We start from the raw sequence: 24,330 nt of genomic DNA, 5'->3' as shown, positions 1-24,330 counted from the left end.
AAAATTATGTGCAAGTCAAATTTCCAAACTGCCTCCCATGAAGTATCAAATTAATAGGTCATAGCTTGTGGAGCAGAGGATAAATGGCAGAATGGAAAGCTAATTGGCTTTGAGGCCATAGGATAAGAGGGTAGATAGCTCTGAAGTGTTAGAGGATGAGGATAAGAGTCTCGCATGCATAGGAGCTACTCTTTAGCTAATCTTATTTTATACTTGGGCCTAATTTATTAATGTTCATGTAAACTGATGCTCCTGTCTGTTGTGATGCAATGCTCTCTATTTTCATCATCGCTAAATTTGGAAATTTGGCTTTCTATTCTGTTGTTGAAGTAGTAAATATGTGAATGGGGTTGTGACCCAGCCTGGATGTTTTGAGCAAACTGTTCATTATTATATTCAGTCTCTATTACTCGGCTCATTTTAAGCAGTTTTAAATCTAGGAGCTTCAACCTTAGTTTTATGGTTTCCTGGGACTTAACCAAAAGTATTAATGATATCCTTGGGCAGTACCCAACAGGATTCGCAAAGTGTAACTTGCCCTTTACAAATATGTGGTGGTTCTCTGATCAGATGACAATCATTGCCTGCCTCATTTTTAATAATAGATCTGATTTCCCAACACCCGTTGAGCCTAACCTGTCTACAATTACTTAGCTTCCCTGTCCTACCTTTATAATATTGCTTAATATACACTTTGCCAATGCTCGAATAAAGAAATTACATTTCCTAAATTATTTGCAGTAGTGTCTTGTGAATTTAATTTTAAATCTTTCATTTATTTAAGCATCCGCATGTTGGAGACTTGTAGTCATCTATAGCTCCCGAACATTAGCTGCACTGTAGGGCAAAGTATAAATCGTTAACTAATGGGGGGAAGGTGGTGCACCACAAAGAGGATATTGTATGAATTGTGGGCATTTGCAATCTTCATATGGGTTGGATCAACTACATTGGTAATAATAACTTCCTGTTCAAGCTGATAGATTGAATTCAGGGCAGTTTTATAAATTCATTAGACTAAGTTGGGCCGGTTGGGTCCCAGTCACACGGGAGGCCGGGTCCCCCAACGCAACCCATCCCTCTGAAAAAGTTGCCCTTCCTGTTCCCATTATCTTGTCCCTCTGATCTTAAATCCACAGTTCTAGATTCCCCTATCCACAGTAAAAGATTCTGTCCTTCTAATATCCTCGTGATTTTATACACCTCCATAAAATGACCCCTCAGCCCCCTTAATCTATATAGATTGAGGAAACTGTCAATAAATTTGAAATGGCTTCTCTGAATTCATAAAAATAATTGAGTTGCTCAAGTAAACTTTGGTTCCTAGGACGATGAGATGGAGAATTATCACTGGAATATGTGGAAAAGGCAGAGACTTTGCACAAGTATTTTGTATTTCTCTATGGCAGGAGGCACTAGAAACATCCCTTTTAATTAGAAAACTGAGGGCAAAAGAGGAAGAAACCTGAAACAATCAGTCATAAGAAGAAAGACACTAGGGAAACAAATGTCATTATTAGCATTGTTAGATTATTCTGGTGAAGGGATTATAATTCGATTGGAAAACTGTAATTAGTACATTGGCACAAGGATCAGTGCTGGAGCATTGGCCATTTGTGATCTGTGTTAGCAGACTTGGACGAAGGAACAGTGTTGTGTCCAACGGGTAGGAAAGTAAACTGAGAATAATCCTTATTGAATGCTGAAATTGTCAGCTAGTCACAATTGGGGTAATGGAACCATTTAAATACCTAATTTAAAATAAAGCTCTCATTTGTAAGAGTGCATGATTGCGCTTTGTGTATTCACTATATAAACATTCAGTGAAGATCAATAGTCAAGGATATCATGTACTTGTAATGAAAATTCCATTGCTTACTGTGGTTTGTCTTAACTCTAGTGTAGATGGTTAGTTTTTTTTCAGGGTGGAAATATCAAAAAGATAGACACAAAAATCTGAAGTAACTCAACGGGGCAGGCAGCAAGTCTGGAGAGAGGGAATGGGTGACGTTTCGGGTCGAGACCCTTCAGCCTTAATATCAAATATCAGAGACCATAGATTTATGTTAGGGGGTAAGTTTAAAGGAGATTTGTGCATCACATCATTTTACATAGTGGTAGGTTCTTGGAGGAGAAGCTTGGAGGAGGTGGAAGAAACCAATACGATAGATAGCTATTTTTAAGAGCCATGCAGATATATGAAGAGGCAGAGGATAGAGGGATATGGCCCATGTGCAGGCAGATGGGATTGGTTTAGATTGACATGCTCAGTGCAGATGTGGTGGACCGAAAGGCTTGTTCTTGTGCTGCTCTAGGATCTTGCAATCAGTGTACAACAGGCACGTGCCATGAGTAATAACTCAGGGTAGGCAGTCAGTCGGCTTTTTAAAAATCTTAAAGCGCGCATGCGTAGATTGTTCTCCTCTGTCAGTCGACTTTTATGAAGTAATTTGTATTCAAAAGCCGTATCTCTTAATAAAGTACCGTATTTCCCGGCAATGAAGACGCACCTCCATTTTGAGTTGCTAAATTTTGAAAAAAGGCTGGCGGGACATAGAATTCCTCACGCTCAAAAAATAAAATAAAAATAAAGAAAGTTAACAATTCAATTTGCCCAAGGCTTCCAAATCTCCTGCAATCTGAATTACTGAATGGGTGGGGGTGAGGAGGGTGACGGTAGGTGGAGAGGTGGGAAAAACAGGAGCACACCAGGACAAGTTGAATCAGTTGTGATCTTATTGAATGACAATACTAGTTCAAGGGACCAATTAGGGGGAGAGTTCCTTTCACAGCGTCTGGCCCAGGTCAGCACGGGTAGGAGCGTTCAGAAGGAGGGGGTCGGGGATCATGCCAGCAACTCACTCACTCACCGCTACCGTGGCCAGGGAGGGAAGTAGCTCGGGTGGCTGCGAGTGGCCGCCGGGACCTCAGCACCTTCTGCTGGCCCACTCACCTCTGGCAGTGCTCTCCGTCTGAACAGCTCTCTCCTGCCGCTCGCCGGCCTCACTCATGTCAGTCGCTTCCCGCAAATCCTTAAATGCCAACTGCAGCCGGGAGCAGGACATAGCCTCACTTGCTGCGCTGGGTTGCACTGCATGGCATTCACTGCCCAGTCCGTGTCTTTCAATGCACATCGGACAGTGAGGGGACAAGCTCAAGAGCGGGTCAGCGGGCGATGGATGACAGGAGAGCAGGCGGTGGAGCTCACTCCTGTGTCGGCGCGAGTAACCTAAAATTGGTCCTCTGGTCGCGCTGACACAGGAGTGTGCTCCACCGCCTGCTCTCCTGTTATCCATCGCCCGCTGACCCGCTCCGCTCTATGACCTTTGCTCTTGAGCCGGTCCCCTCACTGAACAGTGAGTGAGTTGCTGGCATGATCCCCGACCCCCTCCTTCGCAACGCTCCTGCCCTCCCTGCAACTTTACCCCCGGCCAGACTCCCCACATGCTGTGAAAGGAACTCCCCTGCCCGTCCCAGCGACGCTGTCCTTTTACAGCCGCTTCCCACTCTACAGCCGCTTCCCATCAGCTGCCAGCAATGAGGGATAGTCAAGTTTACCTTTCTTGGCTAACAACCTAACCTTCGGCCTCCAAGACGCAGGTAAATTTTCATGCCTTATTTTTGGGTAACAAATAGCGTCTTCATTGCTGGGAAATACGGTATTTAAAAACATATAGCTCAAAGAAATTTACTTACCACATTTTATACACGAACTCCATTCTTCTCTCTTTTTTTCTTAAAATATTCTTAAGATAATGACAATCCATGTTTGTAAAACCCGCCAAGAAACTTGTGCCACGCATGCGCAGTAAGCTGCTGCACATGCGCAGTACGCAGTCCATGGTGCAAAGGCAGAATTTCAGCTGCCTTCAGCACCACTTGTCATTGAAGGCTTGAAGCAGCGTCAACGGCACGTGAGCTGCACATACTTTCACGTATTACATGTACTGCGGATGAAAGGCACGGGAGAATTATGCCTACCTAAGTGATCGATCTCTTAGGTCGGCATAATTCTCCCTTACCTTTACTATTTATATTTAATACCATTTCATAATTTTAGTCAGGGTAGGCACTGCCTACCTTGCCTACCCTGACGGCACGTGCCTGGTGTACAAGCTACTGATGCACGAACGTCAGCTGAATATAGTGTATGTATACTATTGCCAATAATCATTTACATTTAAAAATGGGAGAAATTATTTCCATTTAGATTTCCAGCTATCCATAGGAGACTGATAACTAATTTATTAGACAAAACCATGGTAAGTTGCCATCGAGCCTAGCATTACAACTACACAGTTTAAAAATAACCAGCTATCTAAGGTGACTTCCACTGCAGCTCCATAACTTGAATGCTTTGTGCCGATTGATTGCAAAATTGCAGGCTGCAAATATATGAGTTATGGCATTGAATTGTATATGATTTAATCAAAATATGGTTTATTACTTGTGTAGAATAAATACTCAGTGTGTGCTGTCTTTCCTTTTAAAGTTACATGGTAGATGCTGCAGACCGTGATAAAATAGAGGCTTCCAGAAATGAACTTCACAATCTGCTAGATAAACCACAGCTGCAAGGAATCCCTGTGAGTACTTGAATATATGACTACATTAAACTGATTAGCAGTCTTTGTTTACATATTTTTGTTTCATTAGATTTACTTAATGCATTTTTATTAATATAAACATGTATTGTGGCAAGAGCATACATACTTTTAAATCTGGCAAGTGTATTTGACTTGTTAAAGGTGCCTACAATAAACTAGACAGATTTTCATTCAACTCTGCAAATTAGAAATTAAACGAGATTCCTTGGTTCTTAAATTTGAAGAACTTTTTCACTGAGTCAGGTGAACGTGGGAGTTTGTTACATTTTTCTTATGGATTTGGTAGTAAATACACTATGATATTATAAAACTTTATTTTTAAGAAAGAACTGCAGATGCTGGAAAAATCGAAGGTAACAAAAATGCTGGAGAAACTCAGCGGGTGAGGCAGCATCTACAGAGTAAAGGAATAGGTGACGTTTTGGGTCGAGACCCTTCTTCAGACTGATGTGGAGGTGGGGGGGAAGAAAGGAAGAGGCGGAGACAGTAGGTTGTAGGAGAGCTGGGAAGGGGAGGGGAAGGAGGGAGAAAGCAAGGACTACCTGAAATTGGAGTAGTCAATGTTCATACCGCTGGGGTGTAAACTACCCAAGCGAAATATGAGGTGCTGCTCCTCCAATTTGCGGTGGGCCTCACTCGGGCCATGGAGGAGACCCATGACAGTAAGGTCGGATTCGAAATGGGAGGAGGAGTTGAAGTGCTGGGCCACCAGGAGATCAGGTTGGTTAGTGCGAACCGAGCAGAGGTGCTGGGCGAAGCGATCACCAAGCCTACGCTTGGTCTCACCGATGTAGAGCAGCTGACACCCAGAGCAGCGGATGCAATAGATGGGGTTGGAGGAGGTGCAGGTGAACCTCTGCCTCACCTGGAAAGACTGCTTGGGTCCTTGGATGGAATCAAGGGGGGAGGTAAAGTGACAAGTGTAGCATTTCCTGCGGTTGCAAGGGAAAGTACCAGGGAGGGGGTGATTGGGTGGGCCCCACCTCCAAATCAGTCTGAAGAAGGGTCTCGACCCGAAACGTCACCTATTCCTTCGCTCTATAGATGCTGCCTCATCCGCTGAGTTTCCAGCATTTTTGTCTACCTTCGATAGAACTTTATTTATCCCCGGAGGGAAATGAGTCTGCCAACAGTCATAAAACACAACAAGATACATGTAACATGAAATTAAAGTTAAATCTAAATGACGAGTGGAAAGTCCAGGTTTCGGGATGTGCAAAAATTGGGGAGGGGGTAGGGGAGTCAGTCTATGCCACGACAGAAGGGGGAGGAGTTGTAAAGGGGTCAAAACAGCCACCCCAGAGCTGAATAATGTTTTCTGAACGAACAATTGGTGGTTGAGTACAAGAATGGTTAATGATTTGCAACTTCCCTGAGAATGTAATGACAATGTAACCAAGGAGAAAGGAAGGAATGAACCTCTGGCATTGAGTAATCATGGAATAACTAGTTCAGCGTATGATAAGAAACAACAGCTCACTATAAGCAGCAGCCTGAAATTGGAAAATTTGCTTGCTTTGGTCAAAAGTCTCGAATACCTATCTAATTGGGACATGGTCATTAAGTTGCAGTGAGATAAGAAATAATGGGTTTAATCTAAGACACCCCAGCAGCATCCATGGCATTGATGACAGTCTGAAGGCTGGTACTTTGGTAATAGGAGATAACTATAACCATATAACCATATAACAATTACAGCACGGAAACAGGCCATCTCGACCCTTCTAGTCCGTGCCGAACACATAATCTCCCCTAGTCCCATATACCTGCGCTCAGACCATAACCCTCCATTCCTTTCCCATCCATATAACTATCCAATTTATTTTTAAATGATAAAAACGAACCTGCCTCCACCACCTTCACTGGAAGCTCATTCCACACAGCTACCACTCTCTGAGTAAAGAAGTTCCCCCTCATGTTACCCCTAAACTTCAGTCCCTTAATTCTCAAGTCATGTCCCCTTGTTTGAATCTTCCCTACTCTCAGTGGGAAAAGCTTTTCCACGTCAACTCTGTCTATCCCTCTCATCATTTTAAAAACCTCTATCAAGTCCCCCCTTAACCTTCTGCGCTCCAAAGAATAAAGCCCTAACTTGTTCAACCTTTCTCTGTAACTTAGTTGCTGAAACCCAGGCAACATTCTAGTAAATCTCCTCTGTACTCTCTCTATTTTGTTGACATCCTTCCTATAATTAGGCGACCAAAATTGTACACCATACTCCAGAATTGGCCTCACCAATGCCTTGTACAATTTTAACATTACATCCCAACTTCTATACTCAATGCTCTGATTTATAAAGGCCAGCACACCAAAAGCTTTCTTTACCACCCTATCTACATGAGATTCCACTTTCAGGGAACTGTGCACAGTTATTCCCAGATCCCTCTGTTCACCTACATTCTTCAATTCCCTACCATTTACCATGTACGTCCTATTTTGATTTGTCCTGCCAAGATGTAGCACCTCACACTTATCAGCATTAAACTCCATCTGCCATCTTTCAGCCCACTCTTCCAACTGGCATAAATCTCTCTGTAGACTTTGAAACTCTACTTCATTACCCGCAACCCCACCATCCACCATTACTCTCTGGCATCTCCCATTCAGCCACTGTTGAATCCATCTTGCTACTCCACCATTAATACCCAACCATTGAACCTTCTTAACCAACCTTCCATGAGGAACCTTGTCAAAGGCCTTACTGAAGTCCATATACACAACATCCACTGCTTTACCCTCATCAATTTCCCAAGTAACATCTTCAAAAAATTCAAGAAGATTAGTTAAACATGACCTTCCAGGCACAAATCCATGTTGACTGTTCCTAATCAGACCCTGTTTATCCAGATGCTTATATATATTATCTCTAAGTATTCTTTCCATTAATTTGCCCACCACTGACGTCAAACTAACAGGTCTATAATTGCTAGGTTTACTCTTAGACCCCTTTTTAAACAATGGAACAACATGCGCAGTACGCCAATCCTCCGGCACTATTCCCGTTTCTAATGACATTTGAAATATTTCTGCCATAGCCCCTGCTATTTCTACACTAACTTCCCTCAATGTCCTAGGGAATATCCTGTCCGGACCTGGAGACTTATCCACTTTTATATTTCTCAAAAGTGTCAGTACTTCCTCTTCTTTGATCCTCATAGTTTCCATAGCTACTCTACTTGTTTCCCTTACTCACATAATTCAATATCCTTCTCCTTGGTGAATACCGAAGAAAAGAAACTGTTCAATATCTCCGCCATCTCTTTTGGCTCTGCAGATAGTTGGCCACTCTGACTCTCTAATGGACCAATTTTATCCCTCGTTATCCTTTTGCTATTAATATAGCGGTAGAAACCCTTCGGATTTACTTTTACCTTACTTGCCAAAGCAACCTCATATCTTCTTTTAGCTTTTCTAATTTCTTTCTTAAGATTCTTTTTACATTCTTTATACTCCTCAAGCACCTCATTTACTCCATGTTGCCTATAACTATTGTAGATCTCCCTCTTTTTCCGAACCAAGTGTCCAATTTCCCTTGAAAACCATGGCTCTTTACAATTTTTACGATTTCCTTTCAACCGAACAGGGACATAAAGATTCTGTACTCTTAAAATTTCACCTTTAAATGTACTCCATTTCTCTTCCACATCTTTCCCATAAAACAAACTGTCCCAATTTACTCCTTTTAAATCCTTTCGCTTCTCCTCAAAGTTAGCCTTTCTCCAATCAAAAATCTCAACCCTAGGTCCAGTTTTGTCCCTCTCCATAATTATATTGAAACTAATGGTATTGTGATCACTGGACCCGAACTGTTCCCCAACGCATACCTCTGCCACCTGACCCATCTCATTTCCTAACAGGAGGTCCAGTACCGCCCCTTCTCTAGTAGGTACTTCTATGTATTGTTGCAAAAAACTATCCTGCACACATTTTACAAACTCCAACCCATCCAGCCCATTTACAGAATGTGTTTCCCAGTCTATGTGTGGAAAATTGAAATCTACCACAATCACTACCTTGTGCTTACTACTAATATCTGCAATCTCCTTACATATTTGCTCTTCCAATTCTCGCTCCCCATTTGGCGGTCTATAATACACCCCTATAAGTGTTGCTACCCCTTTCCCATTTCTCAGTTCCACCCAAATAGCCTCCCTAGACGAGCCCTCTAATCTATCCTGCCAAAGCACTGCTGTAATATCTTCTCTGATAAGCAATGCAACACCTCCACCTCTTGCCCCTCCAATTCTATCACACCTGAAGCAACGAAATCCTGGAATATTTAGTTTCCAATCACAGCCCTCCTGCAACCATGTTTCACTGATCGCCACAACATCATACTTCCAGGTGTCAATCCAGGCTCCAAGTTCATCCACTTTTCTTACAATGCTCCTAGCATTAAAATATACACATTTAAGAAACCCACCCTCTCTTAATCTGTGATTATTTTCTTTTTCTTCTCTCTCCCCTACATTTTGGGTCAGAGTGCTAACATTCTCTGCCCCCTGCTTCACACTCTGACTGCTAGCTTTCCCAATTTGAGTCCCTCCCCCCAACCATACTAGTTTAAAGTCTCCCCAGTAGCCTTTGCAAATCTCCCCGCCAGGATATTGGTCCCCCTTGAGTTCAAGTGCAACCCGTCCTTTCTGTACAGGTCGCACCTTCCCCAAAAGAGGTCCCAATGATCCAGAAACTTGAATCCATACCCACTGCAGCAGTCCCTCATCCACGCATTTATCCTCCACCTCGCTCCATTCATACTCTCACTGTCGCGTGGCACAGGCAGTAATCCTGAGATTGTTACCTTTCCAGTCCTTCTCCTTAACTCTCTACCTAACTCCCTAAATTCTTCTTTCAGGACCTCTTCTCTTTTTTTACCTATGTCGTTGGTACCTATATGCACCACAACCTCAGGCTCCTCTCCCTCCCATTTCAGGATTTCTTGGACACGTTCAGACACATCCCTGACCCTGGCACCAGGGAGGCAAACTACCATCCGGGACTCCTGTCTGCGTCCACAGAATCGCCTATCCGACCCCCTGACTATAGAGTCCCCTATTACAATTGCCCTCCCCTTCTTTTCCTTACCCTTCTGAGCAACCGGACCGGTCTTTGTGTCAGAGGCCCGGCCGCTGTCGCTGCCCCCAGGTAGGCTGTCTCCCCCACCCTTACTCAAGCATGAGTACTTATTTTCAAGGTGTACAGCCACCGGGGTACTCACCAGTCCCTGCCTCTGCCCGTTGCCCTTCCTAACTGTGACCCAGTTTTCTGTCTCCCGTGGTCTTGGAGTGACCACCTCCCTGTAACTCCTTTCTATGACCTCCTCGCTCTCCCTGAGCAGACAGAGGTCATCGAGTTGCTGTTCCAGGTTCCTGACACGGTCCCTTAGGAGCCCCATCTCGACGCACCTTGCGCAGATGTGGACGTCTGGAGGGCACTCCGACTCCATGACCTCCCACATTGACATCCAGAACAGTAAACTGCCCTGGCCTTCATTCTCCCCCTTATCCAAATACAATAAAGCCTTACAATTACAATACAAATACAATACAAGCCAAGCCAATAAGCTTCAGTTAAGATAACAAAATGCCTATGTGATGAGACTGCTTGATACACAATTGAAGTAGAAAATTGAGATTATATTGGTATTGGATTATTGATATCACATGTACCGAGATGTCAGTTGAGTGTCATGACTCTGCAACTTTATATCTGCTTGTGCATCTGCAGTGCTATATAAAACTTTGTGGGCTATGGTTGGACAGGAGTGATGATGCTGCAATACAATGCTGGATCATCTGACTTTACATCCATCTATCAGTCATCCAGCATCTGTGACTAACTGCACCAGCTGGTGTGTGGCTGTAATTGCATCAGTGGGTTGGGGACATAATTATTTTTTTCCCACATGATTGACATTGGCAATTCTCTGCTGTACTGGGTTTTGAGACTGGGCGTCACTTTTCTCTCTCCACCAGCCCCACCCTCTGTTTGGAAAGGACGTGCCTGAGAAATGTCACTATCTACCAGGGGAGCAGAAACTAACAATTATGGGATCATAATTGTTAGTTTCTAGCACTTATTTTCATTTCCAGTTGGGTGTTGGCAAGTTCACAACTAGCCAGGTTCCAACTACTTGCTCACCAGCAAACACCAGGCCCTGAATACTGTGCAACTGGGCCTATATTATGTGGGGAGCCCTGCCATTTTGGGGATCTCGGCCTGTCCTGCAAAGCCCAACAGCTGTTGTGTTGATTGGCATGGTGAACAAGCAATTTATATGGATATATCTGTTTACCACTGTTTACCAAATTCAGTGATTTTTTTCCCTCCCGTTCAACCCACAGCACATGGCTTCTTCCTATTCAATTGTAGGGCTGTGTGAGGGGAAAAAAATCTCAGGCAAGGTCCCTGAATGGTGGGATAATGCTTAAATTCTATATGCTGGCAGCATGGTTATTGAGGGGCTGGTGAAATTGCATTCAGAGGGTAGTTGGGTCTGTAACCGTGCAAACCACTCTAATCTTGCCGTTTTACAAATGTGTTGGCAAAAAGACCCCAGGTTGTTGGTCAATAGATCAGATTAATGAATTCATATGTAGGCTTGTTTAGGCAAGAACTGCAGATGCTGGTTTAAATCAAAGGTGGACACAAAATGTTGGAGTAACTCAGTGGGACAGGCAGCATCTCTGGAGAGAAGGAATGGGTGACGTTTTGGGTCGAGATTGAAGAAGGGTCTCGACCCAAAACGTCACCCATTCCTTCTCTCCTGAGATGCTGCCTGTCGTTGTTGAGTTACTCCAGCATTTTGTGTCTAGGCTTGTTTAGTTTGAAATGAGTGTTGTATGCCTTATGGAACAGCAGAGGATGCTATGTCTATGCTATGTCTCATGTTCTTTGTAAAGTAAATGATTGCAGTTTCCATTTTGAATATTTAGCACTTAGACATTTTCTATGCTGATATATTACAGTTGCACTATTGAAATGTCCCAATGTATTCCATGGATCTTATAAAATAGCTTGTAGACACAAAATGCTGGAGTAACTCAGCAGTACAGGCAGCATCTCTGGAGGGAAGGAATGGGTGATGTTTCGAGTCGAGACCCTTCTTCAGACTATAAAATAGCTTGTTCCCTTTGAGTACATACTTCTATTTAACATCAGTGTTTTTGCATGTTAGTTTCTTTAATCTTTAGTTGTCACAATTTATGCTCTGGCCATTACATTGTGTTCCATTGAAACAGTAGTTAAAGGTGGCATAATGGCACAGCAGTACAGCTAGAGCCTCACAGCTCTGGAGACCAGGGTTCGATCCTGACCTCGGGTGTAGTCTGTGTGAAGTTGGTACATTTTTCTTGTGACCGCGTGGGTTTTTGCTGGTGCTCCAGTTTCCGTCTTTATTCCAAGGCGTGTAGGTTAATTGGCTTCTGTAAATTGCCTCTAGTGTGCAGGATGCGAAAATGCAATAATTTGGAATAATACGGGTAATTGATGGCTGGTGTGGGCCAAAGTAACTGTTTCCGCACTGTACCTCTAAATGCAAGTAACAAATCCCAAAGGTTACAATTAAGGGCTGGATCTATTGCCAAATGGTCAGTTAAAGTACAGAAAATCCCAAGAGTTCAGTGTATAGTCAATTGCAGAAACATTTTGTAGCTTGAAACAGTTTAAAAATTGGTTGGGGGTTTTAATGTAACATGCTCAACAACCAATGGTAAATAGACCCAAAAATTGGAGTAACAGCGGGTCAGGCAGCATCTCTGGAGAGAAGGAATGCGTGACCAAGATGCCCCATCTGCATTAGTTTCAGGTCGAGACCCTTCTTAACCAATGGTAAATGGTCAGATATTATTGCTGTTTTTGAGTGCAGAGTTGACATTAGTCTGTCGCAGGGTGTGGCTCCGTATAGAAAAAGTGCCCACGGGGGCTTTTTGTATGCAAGAGGGAAAGCTGAATTGAACATTTCATCTGAAAGGTAGCCTCTTTCAGCAGTGCAGCACTCTGTCAGGACTAAACCAGTGTCAACTTAATTTATTTTTGTTCTTAAATCTTGGAGTTCTACTTGATCTTAGAAGTTGACAAGTGAGTACAACCATTTGAGCTATGACTGATCTTCAACTGCATGTAACCTTCCGCTACAGGAAAGATGCACCTAAAGGGCACCTTTGTTTAACTTTGGGACTAATGAAAACATCTCTCAGCTACACGCAAGTTTAAAGCATAAATCACTAGGCAAACATCAGGCTCAACCTGTGTGACCTAATCCAAAGATTTAAAAAGAGTTTATTTAGTTACTCATATGGTGTATGATAATAAGGTACAAAAGCAACCAGTCACAACTGTACATGTGGCAGCACATCTGTTTTACTGAATGATGTCACTGTATTTTATACAGTACTTAAAAGAGGATTGACATCAGAATAGTTATCCCTTGCAAATGAATCCCTATTTCAAAAGAACTCTAGTTAAGCTGATGCATACCTGTACTTATGTTTGAACATGTTACGATACTTTATTGGCTGAGCTGAGACTGTATGAAACTCAGTTGAGGCTCCTTGTAAAAAAATTAGCTGAACTCCTTACTGCACTGAAAGGTGTCCTGCATACACAAACCAATTCCGTCAAATGAAGTCATTTTGCATGGCTTTGTACTTGTCCCCAAGAGATCCTGCACTCTTCAATGTGATCGTGTTGATTAACAAAAGCACTAGAAAAATGACCTTATACATTTATGTGTTGGATTCTGGTCACATTTTGCTAAATTAAATCCTCTTGCCTTCAGGTATTTCTGAAGATAGCTGGAACCATGTGCTCTGCCTTGTAAATGAGATTTATCTATATCTCTGCAGGTTTGTTAGTTTTAATTTCAACCACAAAACTAATAACCAACTAAAACCCCTGCTGGCGGATGACAGCCAGTGGTGTGTCCTTCAGTAATGGATTAATTAGTTTTAATTAATCCAGCCCCGACGGGCTGGATCTCCCAGCAACAACGGAGCTGCAGTTGCCGACTTTGAGGGAAACCCCGTTCGTTACGGAGCTGGAGCTGCCGTCTGTGAGGGAATCCCCGTTCCAGCGCAGGTCCGCAGAAACAGCAGGTACAGCAAGTACAGTACCTGGAAACAAAGGGGAAGCCTCCATTGTGTCCGGAAACGTGGCCGTCGGGCAGGACTTCAGGTCAGAATGAAGCGCAGGGGCCTCCGGCCCCCTCTCCCAACTATCCTACTGGCTAATGTACAGTCCCTTGAAAACAAAGTGGAGGACTTAAGGGCAAGACTGCTTTATCAAAGGGAGCTGAGGGAATGCTCTGTGTTCTGTTTCACAGAGACATGGCTCACCCCCAGCTCCCCAGACTCAGCGGTCCAGCCTGAAGGGTTCTCCATCCACCGCATGGACCGTACCCTGGCATCTGGGAAAGGGAGAGGAGGGGGCGTCTGCCTCATGGTCAACTCTGCGTGGTGTTCCGACGTGGCAGTCCTGTCCAACTCCTGCTCTCCACACCTTGAACATCTGGCGGTGAAGTGCCGTCCCTTCTACCTCCCGAGAGAATTCACCTCCGTTATCCTGACCGCGGTCTACATCCCACCCCAGGCAGACGTCCATCTGGCACTGGAGGAGCTGCAGGCCGTGGTCAACAAACACCAGACGTCTTACCCCGAGGCATTTACCACCATTGCTGGGGACTTCAATAAGGCGAACCTCAAGAAATCACTCCCCAACTTCCACCAACATGTCTCCTGCTGCACCAGAGGACCTAACACCCTCGACCACTGCTACACCACCATCAAGAATGCCTATCGTTCTATCCCTCGCCCTCACTTCGGTAAATCCGACCATACCGCGGTGCTGCTTCTGCCTGCCTACAAGCAGCAATTAAAGAGCGCACCCCCAGAAGTGAGGACAGCACAGAGCTGGTCGGGGGGGGCAGAAGAACAACTCCAGGACTGTTTGGAGTCTGTAGACTGGGCAATGTTCAAGGACTCGGCAACGGACTTGAACGAATATGCCACAGTCGTTACAGACTTCATAAAGAAATGTGTGGAGGACTGCATCCCTACAAAAACCTTCCGAGTGTTTCCCAATCAGAAACCTTGGATGAACTTTGAGATCCGCACTCTCCTGAAGTCCAGACACAGGGCATTCACCTCCGATGATACAGTGGCCTACATGAAGACCAGATACGACCTTGGTAAGGCCATCAAAAAGGCCAAAAGGGACTTCTGCTCCAAACTGGAGGACGAGACAGATGTTCGGCAGCTGTGGCAGGGTCTGAATGCAATCACCTCCTACAAGGCAAAACCAGGAGGCAGCTCGAATGCCGGTGTAACATCACTCCCTGACGAGCTCAATGCGTTTTACGCACGCTTTGACAGGGAAAATACTGATGTGCCTTCCCGATCCCCCATTCGCTGCGATGGCATTTCAGTCTCAGTCACAGAGGCCGATGTCAGGAAATCCTTCAGAGGGGTGAACCCCCGAAAAGCACCTGGTCCTGATGGTATACCCGGTCGTGTTCTAAAAACCTGTGTGGACCAACTGGCGGGAGTTTTTACGGACATTTTCAACCTCTCACTTCTGAGGTCTGAGGTCCCCACCTGCTTTAAAAGGGCATCAATTATACCGGTGCCCAAGAAGAGTAAGGTGACATGCCTCAATGACTATCGACCAGTGGCACTAACGCCGGTGGTGATGAAGTGCTTTGAGAGGTTGATCATGGAGCAAATCAACTCCTACATCGACAAAAACCTGGACCCACTGCAGTTCGCGTACCGCCACAACAGATCAACGGTGGATGCGATTTCGCTGGCCCTCCACTCCGCACTGGACCACTTGGACAACAAAAACTCATATGTCAGGCTGTTATTCATTGATTACAGCTCGGCATTTAACACAATCATCCCCTCCAAACTGGTTACCAAACTCGCAGAACTGGGTCTCTGCGCATCCCTCTGCAACTGGATCCTTGACTTCCTCGTCCACAGACCACAGTCTGTTCGTATTGGTGGAAATGTGTCAGCCTCAATAACAATCAGCACGGGAGCACCTCAAGGCTGCGTGCTCAGCCCCCTGCTGTACTCACTCTATACCCATGACTGCGTAGCGAACCACAGTGCGAACTCCATCATCAAGTTCGCTGACGACACCACTATTGTGGGGCGTATCACTGATGGGGATGAGTCAGAGTACAGAAGAGAGATCGAGCAACTGTCCATATGGTGCCAGCGCAATAACCTGGCCCTCAACACCAGCAAAACCAAGGAACTGATTGTGGACTTTGGAAGGAGTAGGAGGGGGACCCACAGCCCCATTTATATCAACGGGTCGATGGTTGAAAGGGTCAAGAGCTTCAAATTCCTGGGCGTGCACATCTCTGAAGATCTTTCCTGGTCCGAGAACACTAATGCAATCATCAAAAAAGCACATCAGCGCCTCTACATTCCTGAGAAGATTACGGAGAGTCGGATTGTCAAGGAAGACTCTCTCTAACTTCTACAGGTGCACAGTCGAGAGCATGCTGACCGGTTGCATCGTGGCTTGGTTCGGCAATTTGAGCGCCCTGGAAAGGAAAAGACTACAAAAAGTAGTAAACACTGCCCAGTCCATCATCGGCTCTGACCTTCCTTCCATCGAGGGGATTTATCGCAGTCGCTGCCTCAAAAAGGCTGGCAGTATCATCAAAGACCCACACCATCCTGGCCACACACTCATCTCCCTGCTACCTTCAGGTAGAAGGTACAGGAGCCTGAAGACTGCAACAACCAGGTTCAGGAATAGTTACTTCCCCTCAGCCATCAGGCTATTAAACCTGGCTCGGACAAAACTCTGATTATTACCAACCACTTTCTTATTTGCACTATCAGTTTATTTATTCATGTGTGTATATATTTATATCATGGTATATGGACACATTTATCTGTTTTGTAGTAAATGCCTACTATTTTCTGTGTGCTTAAGCAAAGCAAGAATTTCATTGTCCTATACAGGGACACATGACAATAAACTAACTTGAACTTGAACTTGAACGTGTACTTGGCTTATGTGAGAAAAACTTCCTAATTTTTAACTTTATTTTCATGGTCAGGAAGGGAAGTGGTTTCAAGAGTGAAATGTGTTTAATTGTCATACAACAACAACATTCTTATTTACTGCAGCTTAACTGGCCTGTAAATGTAATACATGCAAATAAAACAAAAAAGAGTTCAATAAATTAATAACCCTAATGTGCAGAAATAAACAGTCTGTAGTGCAACCACAGACAGTCCATAGAGGTTCATAGTTGCTGAGGTTACTGCGGAGTAGTGTTCAAGAGCCTGATGGTTGCTGGGAAGAATCTATTCATGAACCTGATTGGAGCCAAATGATTGTGTGGACAGGGTGCTTTGGGCCTGCAATATTGGCTGCCTTTTTGAAGCAGCATCTCCTATAGAATCCTTTGATGATGCGGATGTCAGTACCTATGATTGGGCAGTGTCTACCATTCGCTGTAATCGCTTTTCCTGGGTGTTTGAGATGCTGAAACAGACCTTGATTCAATCAGACTGTGCCCTTTCTGCCATGCATATGTCGAAGTTCAATGTTCATTGATACACCAAAGGTCCTCAGTCTTGTAAGGTAGTAGAGGTGTTGATAAGCTTACTTTGTAATTGCATTAACGTGCTGGGTCCAGGACAGACTTCAGAGATATCCAAGCCCAGGAACGACGTTCTTGACTCTCCACCACCAACCTGTCGATGAAGACAGGTTCATGGATATTTGTGCCAAGAGGTTTCATGCCAATGTCATTCAATGTCATGAGTTATATTGGTTCCTTCCAGTCTCTAATGCACATTGCTAAACTGTTTCAGTGCAAACACTTGTGCACTATTCGGAATCCACAAGCATAATTTGGAAGTTGGTAATGCTGAGGTTATGTTGGGAGTATTTTGAGGTAGCTGAAATCCACTGTATAGAAGGCACTGACAGCAGTTCAGGATATAGATACAAGGTGCATCATTTTCTGTGGTTAACAAAATGTCAACTAGGTCAAAGTAACAAAACATAATTTTCAAACATTTGACATTTTTCATCCTTTGTACTGTATCAAGTGGTGTCTTATGTCAGATGCAACCTAATGCTGGTATTGCATCTAATGTTAATAGTTGAGAGGTGCAATTACTGTTACTGGGGGAAAAACCAACAGTACAGGTGCTGTTTACAATGTAAGCATAATGTTGAGTACTATCTATAGATGCAATGTTTGGAGTTGCTCTTCAGTAAGTTGTTCTTGTAGGCAATTTTAACTTAATTTCACTTGTGTGTCTATAGGAGAAATCATTAAATTATTTAAACTAACTGATAGTCATATAAAATGAGGAAACAAGCCCTTTGGCCAACTTGCCAAAGTGATTTTGAATGATCAACTTGATTAAAAACAGGATAACAAATACAAGAATGATGACCCCCCCCCCCCCCCTAGAACCAGTACAATATCACCAATATGAGTGACAGAAATACCAATGAGTGGAAATGAAAATGAAAATGAGTGGAAAGAAACACCAATACCAGTGGAAAGAAATTGAAGTTATTTTTACCCTGTAGTTAAAGGTAAAATTTGAGATGTTAGTGACGAACATATCTTATAAGCACAATATGAGTTGTTAATTTTACCTTTTCAGGTCCTAGTTCTTGGAAATAAGAGAGATCTACAAAATGCTTTGGATGAAAAACAGCTAATTGAAAAAATGTAAGGCATTGTTTTGAATGGTGGCATGCTTTTTCTTTGGTTTTTTACAGAATTTCAAATTTGTGGTAAGAATAATAATGCTGGGAAATGAAAGCCTAATGTAAATAATTATTATTTATCTGATTAAAATACTTTCAAGGATCCAAGGTTATGCCAGAAATGTTATTACGATCATCAATCATTAGCAGAAATCAGTGAAGTGCCTTTAAAGAAAGGAGTAGGGGAGCAACTTTATAATTGTGGTTAAGAAAGAACTGCAGATGCTGGAAAAATCAAATGTAGACAAAAATGCTGGATAAACTCAGTGGGTGAGGTAGCATCTATGGAGCGAAGGAATAGGTGACGTTTCGGGTCAAAACCCTTTTTATAATTGTGGCTGCTCATTTCTCAAGGGGGCTTCGAAATCTTTCTTATTTTCATATTATTACATGGCCAATTTCATTATTTTGAAGATTCAGGAAAAAAAATCAGAAGGGTTTTAAATATGACAGGTTAATTTATATTCACTTTATTCTGAAGTAGTCTAATCTCTGAGTATCAGATCTCTTGGATTTAGCATTTCCTGCTTTGTATCAAGCCTTAATTGTTACATTAACACACATTTTTGAGTAGTCTCAATTCCTCCGTTTACATTGCATCACATTTTATTTTGCTTCAATGAAAACTCATGCACTGTGCTTTAGTGAGTCCTTCCTCAATGCGTCTTCTCGGAAGCTAATTGGGTATTGAGCTCTTGCCACCTGGATTGTAACACTAAATTTGTCAGCCAGCGCAGTGTTTGAGCCATGTCTTTTTCAGTTGAGCCAGCAATCCTGGTTATTGTATGGAAACTGTTTGTATGGTATGCACCAAGCCACCTTGATAAAATAACTTATTCATCTTATGATCTTTTAGAAAAGTTATACACATGGTTCACATTAGCTGTGTCTGCTGGCAGTATAATCATTATTTGCCCAGACATTACTGTCAAACTCAAGTGATCATTTTGTCATATTACAGAAGCCATTTTAGTGCTGTTCCTAAGAATCTAAGACCAATGTATTATTCGTGCCTTGATTTTGCTTAATAAAAAAAACATTTGATTACAATTTAATGGGCAATAAAAGAGTGACCAAGTAGTGCGGATTTTCCGTGTTTTGTGCGGAAATGCGATTAGAATACGAATGTACTATTTTGTGTTAAATACGGATTTCAAATACGGAGTTCAGTTCAGTCTGAAGAAGGGCCTCGATCAGAAACGTCACCCATTCCTTCTCTCCAGTCGCTGCCTGTCCGGCTCCAGGTTTAAACGGAGCGCTGTCAGTTTAACGCGTGGGAATATAAATGAAGAGCTGTCGGCTACAGCGCTATGGGTTCTAAAAATAGCGCTACCAGCTGGAGCGCTATGGGCTTTAAACATAGCGCTATGGGCTTTAAACATAGCGCTATGGGCTTTACACATAGCGCTATGTCCACAGCGCTATGGGTCCCACACTGTTCAGGAGAATTCTCATATAACAATGAGTCTTTGGAAGTCTCTCAGTGGTAGTTGAGCCTTTGATTATTTTTCAGCTAGTGGTAGAATTCTGGTTAAGCCTAGTGGTGAAAGGTTACCAGTGGGATTGCAGTTACATTGGGATTGGCCTTGATTTTACAAAACGGTGGGTGGGCTCAAGGGGGAGAGGGAGAGGATGGAGACTGGAGAGTAGAGGGAGAAGGAGGGAGGGAGGAAGGGAAGAAGGGAATGAGGGAGGGAGAAAAAAGGAAGATGATAGGGAGGGTGGGAGGGAAAGGGGGAGGGAGAGAGCCAGGGATGGAGAGAGGGAGGGCAAGAGGAAGGGGGTGGGGGGAGAGAGAGGGAGCAAGGGAGGGAGAGGGAGGCTTCTAAAATGACTTCTACATCATAATCTGGTGCTAAAAGCAGGAAGCAGCCATTCAAACAGCAGTATACAAAGAGATGACAGTGAATGCACTGTCAAGAAAGGTGCTTAGAAGACGTCAATTGGTAGCAAAGTTGTGTATTCTTGTACTCTTACATGGGTATGACTGCACATAAACATTTTTTCCAGCAAAATGGCACCGTGTAAAAATACTGATTTCCTCAGCAAAATACTGATTCTCAGGTACTTGAATACAGAAATGCTCTGACAAAACTTGGCAGCTCTGCAATAATGCTAATTGGATATTAACATAGGAAACATTTTTTGACCAATCTGATGGAGAAGCTGGATGTTAGTGATCTATTTTTCAAATTAGTTTTAACTGTGTTGGTAGATTATTCATTTATTTTATCATATGTTTTGGTTCTTGGGAAGCATTGGTAAAGTGAATTGTTACTATCTGGCCACATGTGACTGAAGTATTTTAATGGTCAGTCCCAAAACTTAATTACAAATTCTATAAATTTGTATCAATGTGTTTTGAGAATTAAATTGATTATTTCATTGTAGGAATCTGGCTGCTATTCAGGACCGAGAAATCTGCTGCTATTCAATTTCATGCAAAGAGAAGGATAACATAGGTAAGAAAGTTTGCACTAATTCCCCTCTATCAATTAAGTTTGAGGCTATTTGGAAATATGGGCCAAAGTAAAGTAAAGAGTATTGTGAATTGGAACTTGGGTTCATTCAGTAAGCTTGGGATTTGAATCAAAGAGTTGGCATGGATTTGCAAAGAGTGGGTCATCCATGTCTACTTCTGTAAGATCCAAACTCATGGGATCTTATTTAAATGTGTGGGATTGGGGTAGAGATCCAACTAAAATACCAAATTAAGTTGGGTCAGCTGTAAAAATGTGAGGCTAATTATGCCAAAGTAGTTCATTTACATTCTTGAATTTTACTCTGGGTGTCTTCAGTGAAAATCTGCAGAGGTTTTAATCTTTTTGAAGACTGGTTCTCTTTTGTATTAATGCTTAACATATAAAGGCAACTATGGCAGGGCTTGCATGCCATCACTTCTTACAAACTAAAACCAAGTAACTCAAGTGACAGACTCATCACTCCCTGATGAGCTCAATGCTTTCTATATTTGCTTTGATGTACCTTCATGAGCCACCACAACCACAAAACAGGTCTCAAATGGAGACATAAAATGCTGGAGTAACTCAGTGAGTCAAGCAGCATCTCTGGAGAAAATGGTTAGGTGACGTTTTGGATTGGCACCCTTCTTCAGACTCTGAAACGTCACCTATCAATTTTCTACAGAGATGTTGTTTATTAATTTACTAACTGGGTGCTTGATTAAAGTTTTTTTTTCCTGACTCTTATCACTAAACTAAAGTAAGACTAAGACTGGAACTGTGAATGATATAAAATAATTTTTGTTTTATGCCTGTTGTGAATTGCTTTCTGCTGGCTTGGTAAAATATAATGCCCGTTGATGTCAATTTTGTTGGCCAACTGACGTAATGAACTGGATGATGTAATATTTAATATCAATTTGAATATTAACCTAAAACTAATGCCACATAAACTGTTGTAGATGTGGCATGGCCAACCCAGATTTGAAGTTTTGCAGGTGGTTTGAAATATAAACTAATTGTGGCATTTGCTGTATCTGTGAGGCTATTGAAATCATACATTTCCTGTAAGTAATGTTCAAAATAAATGTGTCAATACAAGTTTGGCTCAATTTCATTTACTTTGCTTGTAACCTGAGGTGTTTTATGCATGTTCCTTTTTAGTGCGTAGATCTAGTTGCTTTATTGACTAAATATTAAAAGTTTCAATTGATCTTGATATTATCTGACATAGAGCTAATTATTACCAAAAAAAACAATTATTCAAGTTAATAATTTGCATTTTTGTTTTGTCTTAGATATCACTCTGCAATGGCTAATTCAGCATTCAAAATCTAGAAGAAGCTGAGATTTAATGGTGAAAATCTGTGTGTGAGCAGCCACTGTCCTTTCTTCACTCACAATTCATTCTTCATGGGATAAAGAGCAGAAATACACTATTCTGAATATATGGAAATATTTCCAATGCCCTGTGACGCATACCGCTGAAAAGTATGTTCTCAATGTGAGACAAACTCGCTTTACAAATGCTGTTAGATACAAATCATGATTGAAACAAATGTTGAAGTCAGTGATATAAAAGCACAAGGAAGAGCCAATGAAAATAATCATGCTTAATTCTCAGCCTCGTGTTTGGAGTCAGCAGTATCACAAGTAATTTTTTTTTATAGCTTTTATTGATCTCACCATTAATGTCCTTACAGATAGGGATATGGAGCATGTTGTATTGCATCCCTTTGTGTTGGTGCTGTAGATATTTCAGTATCACTAAGATTTTTTAAATGTGTACTGTCTCTGTATTTAAGACATTAACTTTTTGCATTTAAGTGGCATATGTATGTTGTAGTTTGGGGCCATCACTTGCATTTACTTAAGCTTTAACTGAAATTTATACGTGGGTGTGCTGGTTGAATACACTGCTTCAACATTTAAAGTCTTGGCACTATTGGGCAACGTGAACTTCCTGCAAACATGCATGCAAAACTTCCAATTATAAGATTGTAAATACTATGTGGAATTAGTTTACTTTTCTATTTAGTTGACTTGTGAATAATTGTGCTCTCCTCTCACTTCTGTTGAAATAAATGGAGTTAACGAGGGCATATTGTCATGTTATATTTGTTGTTGTGCAGGTATTTCAGCTATATGCAAAGAAAATCTGTTCAAGGCAAAACATTTAAAGTGAACACTTCTGTTTCAAAGGTGCCTACTGTATAACAATTCCCTGAATTGAGTTGGGCAAAATTAATTTATTTTTGAGACTTGAATTTGCCCTTCCAGCTCATAGATATTTGTGAATAATCTGGAACAACTTAATGCCCAGTGATGACCACTAACACTGGTGGAAATTGAAGACTGAGCCTTGAGTTTCTGCTAGGAATACAATCGGGAAACTGCACTGGAAATTGCCCTAGTTTTACGGAGATTGTTAGATCAAGTTCATTACTTTAATTTAACACGGTCTGAGTGCAGATCTCCCTCAAACTGATGGAATTGAGCAGTGTTATTGTTCACTTGTCTGATGAGTTATTAGTTTAAGAATGAAACTGAAATCAGTTTGGTTCTTCAGCTACCATCTATGGTTTCACAGGTCTTATTTAGGAAAGGCAGATCAGTTGCCTAAATTTGAACTGATTTCAAATGATTGTAGCATGAGTTTTAAAAATGGAATGCGAAGATTGGATAATCTGTAGGTCAAAAATAAGGGGCTTGCTGGAGGAACTCAACAAGCCAGGCAGCAAATGTGGAGGGATATGTACAGTCGACATTTTGGGTCCAAACCTTTCACGTGGCAGTCCAGTTGAAGGGTCTCAACCCGAAACATTGTTCATTTCCCTCCACAGATGCTGCATGACTTGAACTCCTCCAGCAGCTCTCCTTTTTGCTCCAGATTCCAGCATCGACAGTCCCTTGTGCCTTCATTATCTGTAGGTCACTCTAGCTGAAGGTCATTAACACTGGATTAACATGATCACATGCCAGTACAATGGAAATTATGGACATAATATGACCAACACAACACGAGATAGATGAATGTATCATGTCAACTTGCAGGCCTCTTGATGTTATTTAGAGCGATTGTAAAAGGTAACTAGACTTAGTATACGTTGTTTGGGCATAACAAACATTTTAAATTCTGAAAAGATTTTGCACTATTTAATTTTGCCCTTGATATCTGGGTGAAATTTTCAGACATGATTCCTGTGAAGTTCTTGATATTTTGACACCTTGGAGGATGCTGACGAGATCAATTGTCACCAGAATTTTTTGAATTTACTGTCTAATTTAGCTGTGTGTTTGCAATTATGTGCATTGTATTTTGGGGGGGCACGACTGATTCAAATAAAAAATAAGTGGTTTATTAAGCAATCAGAAACAAAGGTATCATGAGGATTTAGGTCAAGTCAGTGTCAAATTCACGTTAAAAATTTGAACTGTATTAAAAAAATAAAGTGATTTTCTGCTTTCAAACAGGGTTGTCTGAACAAAGTGTTTTAATCTCA

General features: G+C 42.2%; 1 protein-coding gene across 1 annotated transcript in view; it reads left to right on the top strand.

Moving 5' to 3' along the window:
• Positions 1-24,298, top strand: part of arl8b (ADP ribosylation factor like GTPase 8B) — a 41,373-nt gene extending 17,075 nt beyond the window's left edge. Inside the window, exons 4-7 of the mRNA XM_033036754.1 lie at positions 4,493-4,586; positions 18,260-18,327; positions 20,757-20,827; positions 22,126-24,298. Of these exons, the coding sequence (XP_032892645.1) occupies positions 4,493-4,586; positions 18,260-18,327; positions 20,757-20,827; positions 22,126-22,175 (283 nt within the window). The 3' untranslated portion in view covers positions 22,176-24,298. The remainder of the gene's footprint in view (positions 1-4,492; positions 4,587-18,259; positions 18,328-20,756; positions 20,828-22,125) is intronic.
• The last annotated feature ends 32 nt before the right edge of the window (positions 24,299-24,330 follow it).

This window comes from Amblyraja radiata, chromosome 18, assembly GCF_010909765.2.
Source record: "Amblyraja radiata isolate CabotCenter1 chromosome 18, sAmbRad1.1.pri, whole genome shotgun sequence".
NCBI lineage: Eukaryota > Metazoa > Chordata > Chondrichthyes > Rajiformes > Rajidae > Amblyraja > Amblyraja radiata.
This window is presented reverse-complemented; position numbering and strand designations above follow the sequence as displayed.